The 9,845-nt window shown below is 35.7% G+C and overlaps 1 protein-coding gene across 1 annotated transcript; it reads right to left on the reverse strand.

The window, feature by feature from the left end:
* Window positions 1-3,489: 3,489 nt before the first annotated feature.
* LOC128552471 (uncharacterized) lies at window positions 3,490-4,856 on the reverse strand. The gene is made up of 2 exons (XM_053533511.1): window positions 4,842-4,856; window positions 3,490-4,587 (listed from the first exon to the last, which is right to left on the reverse strand). Exons 1-2 carry the CDS (start codon window positions 4,854-4,856, stop codon window positions 3,490-3,492), a joined length of 1,113 nt encoding a protein of 370 aa, XP_053389486.1.
* Between the last annotated feature and the right edge of the window lie 4,989 nt (window positions 4,857-9,845).

The raw sequence follows: 9,845 nt of genomic DNA on the forward strand, positions 1-9,845 counted from the left end.
CACCATACATCTGTAGACATACTTCATACTTACTCCATGATATATATGTAGATATACTTCATATTTACTCCATGACACATCTGTAGACATACCTCATACTTACTCCATGATACATCTGTATACAAATTTCATACTTATCCAACCATACATCTGTAACATACTTCATACTTACTCCATGATACATCTGTAGACATACTCCATACGTATTCCACCACACATCTGTAGATATACTTCACACTTACTCCACCATACATCTGTAGACATACTTCATACTTCACAATACAACATACTGTATAGACATACTTCATACTTATTCTACGATATAAATGTGGTTGTACTTCAAAAGTACTCCATGACACAATTGTGAACGCACTTCATACCTACTCCATGACAATGTATTCATAATAATTACTATAGATCTACTTTAATATATCTTTAATATACTTACTCTACAATACAACTGCAGTCACACTTCATACTTACTTACTCCACAATATAATTGTAGAAATACTTCAACGCCACAATACACAAGCAGACACAAATAAAATGTTGTAACCAGGCAGGGGTGGCAAATTCAATTGTCCGTATTGCCCAGGTTGTCCCAAAGCTTGTACAGACAAGTGAAATTTGACCAGAATTTACTATATTTATAACTATCATACGGACAAGTAAACAAGAGTTGTCAGTGGACAGCGCGTTCGACTATTCTCAGTGCTTGATAGTATAATATAAGCAATGAGTAAAACTTTAACATTACAATAAGCATATTCTAAGTCGAAAAAGGGCCATAATTCAGTCAAAATGCTTAATAGAGTTGCCTCCTCCTTTTTATAGACTGGGGTCATGATGGTAAACAAGTATGCAAAATATGAAAGCAATATCTCAATGGACTTTGAAAATATTTGGGGTGGTACGCACACTTTAACATTTGTGTGACGCTCACGCCAGGGCGAGTAGGATAGCTCCACTATTCTTCGAATAGTCGAGCTAAAAATAGCAATTGGCAAAAACGGACAAGCAAGTCAAAATCAGATTTCGCCACCCCTACCAGGCCGCACACTATGTAAAAACATCATCAATTGTGCGTACCATGTAAAGCACCATGAATGAATACATATTTACAGCAGATCGAAATAGAAAGTCAAAGAAATGATAAATGCTGTCGATTCCATTTAAGTTAGCACCAGCAAAATTTTGTGATACTGAGTTTGGGCAAAAGTCACATGCACATTGCAAGTATGCGAGCTTAATTATTCCAACCCTGCATGTAGAACTATTTATTATCACACACAATTGTGACAAATGCCAATTTCTTGGCATTGTTTTCAAAATAATCAGAATACTGATATAGGGTGTAAAAAATTGTTTGTTTCCGGCATCCCAACCTATCTTAAATTTTTGGCCCGACCCTTTAAGTTTTTATAGCCTTGGAGAATAGTTTTTTCAACTTTTTAATAAAAAGTTGCTAAGCTGAATTTTTTATGCTTTAAACATGTCCAGTAATGTTAGAAATCAACTTATTGGTGCTCTAAAGGCATAACCCCCTTATTTGTATTCATATTTTGACACAAAAATGATTTTCGTCCTACCTACCCTAATTTTTTTAGCATGTTACCGGAAACAAAATTTTTTTTTAGTCTTTGCCCCAAATCAAAATAATTTAACTCTTTATTTCGTATTAGGCCAGATACGATACATCTGACACCGAAGTTTTGATTGACTGCTGACATGAATGCTAATCCAGTTAATTATCAGTATCTCATTCTGCACTATTGTAACAATTAAATCTTTGTAGACTTTGTAGAATTTAGAACACTCTGTACTGTAAATGTAGCTCATAATTGTCAGCTTTTTCCACTTGACTTGCCCAAAAAATATGTCAAGCATGCACTTATACTTCAAAGTTTATACTATTTTTATTCAGTTAATTAATTGTTTTAACTGTGACCAAATATTCTGGTAACAGGACCGTTTGAAGCACCCCTTCAGGCTCCAGTGTCTCTGAAAAATATGTTTGTGTGATTAATTAATCATTCTGTTGTTCATACATGTTAAATGAGGGCCAAGAAATCGTAACATAATTAAAAATTTAATGAGACTGTTTGTGTTTTCTTACTATTCAGTATTCAATGTCATTGGCTAAAAAGAAAATGAATCACCCCTGTATACACTGTAAACATTTGAATATAATCTGGTTTTTATTCTACAATATATTTTTTCATGTTGACAAAGCGGTGCATAATATCATTTGTGTATACAGATCAATAGAAAAGAAATGGGTACATGCATTATAAATCTAAGTACATATACCTTTCATCTGATGACTCGTGGTATTTAATAGTTTGAATAGTACTATAATCAAATAAAACACTTACCAGACTAATCTTTGTTTGTTTCAATAAATTTTACTTGTTTTCCATCTGATGACATGTAAAAATAACAACAATGTCATTAAAACAATTTTATATATGTCAACAAATATACAAACTCCAACGCAGTGATCTCCCTTGCCGCTTCGTTCAGTGATCACTGCGTCGGAGTTTGCAAATATACAGTGTGCCACCATCTTTGTCAATATTACGTCATCATTAAACTCGCGGTAGACTGGTTTACAATTCAATATTTTTTAAGGAAGGTTACAGTATGATAAATTTTCTGGTGCAAAAGCTGCATTATTGTATTTTCACTTTGTCAGACAATGTAAAATGAAATAACAGTTTTATAACAACAAATAACAAGCATTTGTAGTTTGTTCCTGATAACAAATTACTCTTCAGTACAATGTTCACAATAGAATGTGCTACCCCTTCTTAGCACTCTGACCTCACTGCAGTGAGTCAAATGAACCCAGTGTCCACAATGATCACATTGGCTCCATTTCAAAATAATTAGGCCAGGATAACCCCTTAACTGTGGTGGGAAAGTTTTCCCACATACACGACATGGTTCCTCATCCTCTGACTCATCACTTGAGGACCCTGCAGTGTCCAAGTTAATTGGACCACTTGTTTTTCCTGAAGTACCAGAGGTGGATGGTTTTGGGGAAAGCTGAACTTTTTTACTAGGGGTGGGTTTCTTTTGCTTTCTGTTACTTTTTATAGATTGTTCCTTTCCAATTTAGCATTTGACCTTTTTTCTATCTCAGTAAGGGTCTCCAGATTTGTAGAGGACAATAGATTGCCTTGAACTTTGAAAGGTGGGGAAAATTTCTTTTTAAGTCTTTGGACTGCTTTGTTAATTGTTCTGCTTGCTAGGAATTTGTCTGCTAGGTCAAGGTTTACTTCCTGTATTGTATGAGTATCACTGTTTTCTTTTGAGTTTTGAGCAACAGGGTTTTGTTCAGGTGTATTTACCATTTCATGCTTGTCTTGGAGACAAGTTGGGTCTTCTGCAATAGGGTATATGGTTGCAGGCGCAGTCTGGGCTGGTGTAATAACCTGTCTGCAGAATGGATATATGCCTGCTTTGCTAAAGGCACTGGTAATATTCTCAGGAGAAAGCTCGTGCATAGGGCTTTGCAGTTAGCTGAGCAACCTCATACCTAGTAATATTTTCTCCAGGGTTTGAGTGCATATACGACTTGCATTCATGGTAATAGTAAGATTTCATTGGCCCGAATATGCCTACATCAAGAGGTTGTGTGATGTGGCTCGAGTGAGGGGGTAGCACAAATAATAATACATTGTAATCTTTTGCCCAGTTTGTTAGTGTAAGTGAAAAATGTGACTTGTGTCCATCATACAATATGAGAGTTTTAGGCAAGTCCTGACCCCTAGAGAGCCCTACATGCTTTGCAAAGTGTCTAGTGAGGTAAGTTTCAAATAACTTCCTGTTTACAAATCCACTCTCGGACATTCCTGCATCAGATCCTGGAGCAGCACCCTGTAACAGACTATCATACCACCTCTTACCCGGAAATATGTAAAATGGCGGCACATGGTTGCCGACCGCATTGGCAGCACCTATAACTGTCACAGTCTTTGACCGTTCAGAGGTGATAGACTGCGGTTTAATATCTGTACCACAAATAATCTTAGGGGATGTGTGCTCTGTGGAGAACCCCGATTCATCAACATTGTAAATTCTCTCTGGAGAATTCATTAGATTATTGTCAAGAAGAATAGTCTCTAATTCTGAGAAGTATGCTTGTATTGTTTCATCAGATGCAGCTTTAGCCCTGTTAAGGGATAGCTTTTGAGGCTTTACGACTTTAAGCTCATCCCATCGTGACAGAAAAGAGTACACCCATTCTTGACTCAGGCCTGCCTTTGCCCTTACTGACTTCCCAATTGAACGAGCATAATCTGCCGCTACATTCTGCAAATCAGTTATGCAGTATCCATAACCAATCTTGGACATATGCACTATATGTTCCACTAACATTTTCTCTTCAGCATCAGAAAATAATCTTGCTGCACCAAGTGTACAATCTACTGATACATTATTCCTAGTTCTGTCTCTCAGTGTGGACTCGGGCACCTTATAAACCCTGGAGGCATGATATACAGAAACACCAGATAATGTAGCTTGATAAGCCCTCTTTAAATTGTCTCTGTCGTATGGCTTCTGTCTACCAACTTTAAGCTTCTGTAAGAAGAAAAAAAAACGAGCTATGCCTTGACCATTTCATATCATGAATAGATGGGAAAAAAATAGTTGTTTTATACCTACAGACACAGTCTAGGATAATTTACATTAAATTTAGTGCTACTACACCTGTGGGCGTAACAGACGAACCTAGTATAACTTGGATTTATGGAGTAACAGGTGCAGTTTTTTATGAACTTTTGTAATGTTTTGACAGAAAACATCTTTTTAGGTTAAATTGTTATGTAACTCACCAAGATTCCACTCATATCTGTGTAACTATCGATTTTCTTGCGAAACAAAAAATCTGGGTCAACTTTGACAGATGTATACACCGGCTAGGTGGCGCAACTCAAATACCGCGAGATTAGTGATGACGCGAGATTAGTGATGTTGAGTATACATGTACTTATGGCAGAAAAGATATCCTATTTATAAGTTTGAAAATATGGAAGGTTACTAAATAACAATATATAGAGTCTAAGACTATTTTATTTATATAAACCACACACAAGTTTAAGACCTCATAACTTCAATCCAGGGGTCGTGAGTTTGAGCACCTGACTGTAGGGTCACGACCATGCCTTCTCATACGACACCACTGCGACCGGTAGTGGTTTTTTCCATGAAGTGGACACGAGAGTGATTCAAATAAGTTTTAAGTTTTCATCACAATAGAGCTCACTTATCTAGTATAAATGGGAAACTTACTTTTTTTTTCATGAATCGTCCATTCTCATGACAGGCAGATTCTGCTAGGTTGCACTGCACCATGATAAGTACTTCTCTATCTTCCGTTGTCGTCAAACCCCTTGCGGGAACGTAGACGTTTCATACTATAATTTGCAAGAGACTGAGAGTTGGTGGTCACCAGGTTTTGCCTCAGGCTGTGGAACCTCCGCTCATATCAAAATAGCCGCTAATGGCGCTATCCGATTCTTGATCAAAAGTGGATGAAGATATTCCTGGTTTGTCCCACAGCCAGGCAGTGAGGACACAATGCTAAGTTCCATTAGATTTAGTTCATCTTTACCGTCCTAAGAGCGTAAAAACAACATTATCTGTACCCATCATTGGGCTAGCAACTAAAATAATGTCACCTGGATACGCACATCTTGAAAGTTTGTTAAACCGAATGACTCAATTTCCACCAGCACATGACTTTATCTTGACATTTCATTGTAGATTTTACATAATGTAACATTCTTCTAAACATAAAAGTCTTAAAAAGATGACAACTTCATCTGCGGCGCTTCCTGCTCGCCTTTACGGAATCAGTATGGTATCGCATAGATCTATCATAATTGCCCTTGATTCAGTCAGTGCGTAGCCTTTGAGCTGACCTGCCATTTGTCTTTCTTGTCAGTAATTTGTGAGTGCGCTGCTTGAATTGTTGTGGATGTAATTTCGCGTGTACGTCATCCATTTGTAAACAAACGCTCAATTCGGAACAACTCGGTTTCCATCCGCCGTTCAGTTTCAGTGCCGTACCTGTACCGGATACGGTGTTCGGAAATAGTATATTTTTAATGTAAATCTATACATGGTAAAAAACAGGTTTTTATGTGTCACAACTTTTATTAAAGACGCTATATATACACCAAACCGCTGTCATTGCTTGATAACAAACTGAACTTTTTAATTAGCCTATGTTATCAAACGTGTTTTATTTTTTTTCTTTGTAACTTACGTTGTAGTCGGTCGTCATATGATAAATATTTTGACATTTGTATTCTTATTGCAATTAGTGATGTATTTTCAAACCTACTCATATCCGTTCGTGTTGTTTTTTCACAGTGTGGCAGTATAGTGGAACCTTTCTTAAAGAACACCTATCAGATAAAAGTTAATTTCTTTAAAGTTCAATGCGGAGATGTTTTTTTTTGTTTTGTTTTTGTTTAAAGTGGTTTTCTAATGAGAATAATTGCTACATAAGTTAACAAAATATTTAATATAATTACATGGAAATCTGATAGGCCTATGTTTAATATCTATTCCTATTCAGTTACTTATCTTTAATTTACCAGATTTATGTCCTATGCCTACTTAAAGATTGAATTAAGCATGCAATCATGGTAACGGTAAGTGCAAATTAACAGTCGGACTGCCTTTAAGGTCGTTCACTTTTCTCGCGGGTTAGGGGCCTAATAGCTGTACAAATTCATGAGTTAACATGGATGTTTTTCAATTGCGACACCAAAATTTCTCGAAGTTGGATGAGTTTCCGGTTTTCAAGGATTCCAGTTTATAGCGGTTTCAATGTATTTTGCTTGTCTCAATTCTCTTTACAAATCTAGATCTAGATAGTGCTGACGCTATGAAAAATATCGAACTGTTCCATTAATTTCGACACGGCAATGTACAACGACACTCGACATTATATCATGTCGTGGAATTGTCGACTGTCGACATAAAATGCTTAACCACGATACACGACATTTGAATTCAACGTGACACACGACAACGAGCAACGACACACGACAGTCTATCGCTCAAATATCGCAGAATTATCTCATATTGAGGTTATTTAGATCAAATGTTGTTAATATTTTGCTTTCAAAAATTGGTCATTTTCAATCAGATATTACGACAAAAGTACTAAAGATGTATTAATAAATATTGCATGTATTTGTAGAACTATTTAAGAATTATTTCATAAAGGCTCAAACCCGACCATAACAGTCGTACAGGCTCGAACATGGGTGCCATGTCAAAAAGCATAGAATGCACGACAATACACCTTATTATTCTAAAAAAAAAAATACATTAACTAAGGCTCTGAAGTAACACGCTTTGGTGTATATCAATTATTTCTACTGAAATAAATAGTTTCAGTAAGCTTTGTCTGTCTGTACGATCTGTAGACTGGCGATAGGGACCATTTAATTAACGCTAATTCTGGTCGCATTTTTTTCGAAAAATTCATCAATTTCATTTTATTATAAAAAACGTTAGGAATACGTTATAAAACTGAAATTTTTCTTAATAAGTAGTTGGAAATGATTGTTTAAACGAATATGAAAAACAATGTTCTTCCTCGACGGACACGCAGGGAACATTTCTTGCATGAACTTTAACCTTTTTCACTTAAAATATTAGCCGTAAAATAAGGAAAAACTGCGTATAAAATATTTATTTTGGGTAAAAAACTGCAAGTAAATACTTGTTTTGATAGAAATGACAAAATCTGAAAGTTTGTGACAAGAACAAACACCATATGTTCGTCCGTCTGTACGTAATTTAGGATAAAAGCTGTATTTCCATAATTTTCTGTACGGAAAACGTCCGTGTTTTTCATTAATTAACTTCAAATGATTGTAGAATGTTCCAATAACAAGATATGTTTATGAAATAACTTTTATGATTAAATCTAATACATTGTGTAAAGAGATATATAATTTGTATATTTTTACCGCCGACAGTTTCGTCGTGGGACCGTCTTAAAATGTATCATTTTTCGTGTATAAATGATACATTATTGCAAAACAAACATTGTCCCTAGAGAAAACAGGTCAAGTCGGGTTCGAACCCGGTCAGTTAGGGGTCAAGGTCATAGATCAAAGTCCGGTTATATTCTCAAAATGTGAACTATTCTGTAGCGTTTAGATGCCAAAGAAGATCTTTTTAGCAGTACTTCGGTGGTGTGTGTGTGTGTGTGTGTAGGGGTGGGGGGGGGGGGGTCGCAAAATCGTCCGATTTTTGTTTTTGTTACAGTATCAAGTTTCAAGGAAAACAGAACATAGAATTACTCATCAAAGTGCACGATTATCGCCTTATAGAATTACTCATCAAAGTGCACGATTATCGCCTTAAAATGTTCTTAGGGGAGATCCCCTAATTTGCCAAAGCCCACGCACCAACCGCTTTGTCTGTTTATACATTTTACTGCTTGTCCGAAAAATAAAGTTTTAACATTTAAAGGGGCTAAAAATCGCATCTTAAACTCATTAGATTGAAGTTAAAAATACAAAATCTTTATTATGGAGATCCCCCAACTCCACCCTCATGATTTATGACCCGCGCTGCATATATTTTTGTACATTGATTTATCAGTCATTTCCATCCCTTTGGCGGTAGGCCATTCCATCTAAAAATAACCGAAACGCGCAAAATCACATGTAGCTCTAATTCTGAACAGTTCCCGGAGGAGTATGTTGTACAGACCGTCATTGTCTCCGCCATTTTGTTTTCATAATGCAATAAGATATGTATATGGTTTTCATATCAAAAACATATGTGTCTCATATGGACAATATTTCATATGATTTTCATATGTTAATTGTTTCATATGAGTAGCATATGAAAACCATCATATGAAAATCATATGAAATATTACATATGAAAAGCATATGATCGTATTACGATATGATTATCATAAGAAATTCATATGAATTTCATATGGTAATCGTTTCATATGAGAATCATATGTGGCGAAATTGGCTATGTAGTGGATATAATTTAGTACACAAAAAACATGAGGTACAAAGTTCTTTAAATATGATTTATTCATTCCAAAGCCCGAAATTATCCTGAATTAATTAATACATAAAATCTCTCTCTCTCTCTCCCTCCCTCTCTCTCTCTCTCTCTCTCTCTCTCTCTCTCTATCTATCTATCTCTAGATGCACATTTAAAATAAATAATTCACATCCGTGCAGTCTGATCATGGTCTGCACTGTTCGCTATTCAGTCAGTAAATTTTCAGTGAACACCCCTAGTAATAATAAATGGTATTGCCCAAATTGAATGATGGACCAATCCACTTTAGAAATTTAGCAGGCTAAGGGTTAAATTAATTTATCCATAGTTCCGAAATAGTCCTTTAAAATAAAATAAGTTTAATTATAATTATAATAATTTAGAATCTTAAATGACAAAACTGAGAGACACCCATCATCTTGCACCTCTGTTCGAAAGCTAAGGCGCTCTGCAGCAGAAGTGCTGCATAGCCTAGGTGCTCTTCACATAGACAGGGTTATATAGCAAAACCGTAGAGGATGATGTATCAAGTGCTGACCATTTCTCATGCCACCTTAGTGGAATTAGTATATAATATATTCTAACAAGGTATATTTAAGGAAACCTATCCAGTAACATCTTATAATAGAGATAAATATTCACACGCCGAAAAGATACCACTGTGGCATTTCTCATACTTTATCTAAAATTGCAGACCCCTAAATTTGTCTCGCCTTTACTATAGTTGAGCTACCTTAAAGAAAATGAATATGATTTCAAGTTTAGAAAATAGTTAGAAT

This window comes from Mercenaria mercenaria, unplaced genomic scaffold, assembly GCF_021730395.1.
Source record: "Mercenaria mercenaria strain notata unplaced genomic scaffold, MADL_Memer_1 contig_2828, whole genome shotgun sequence".
NCBI lineage: Eukaryota > Metazoa > Mollusca > Bivalvia > Venerida > Veneridae > Mercenaria > Mercenaria mercenaria.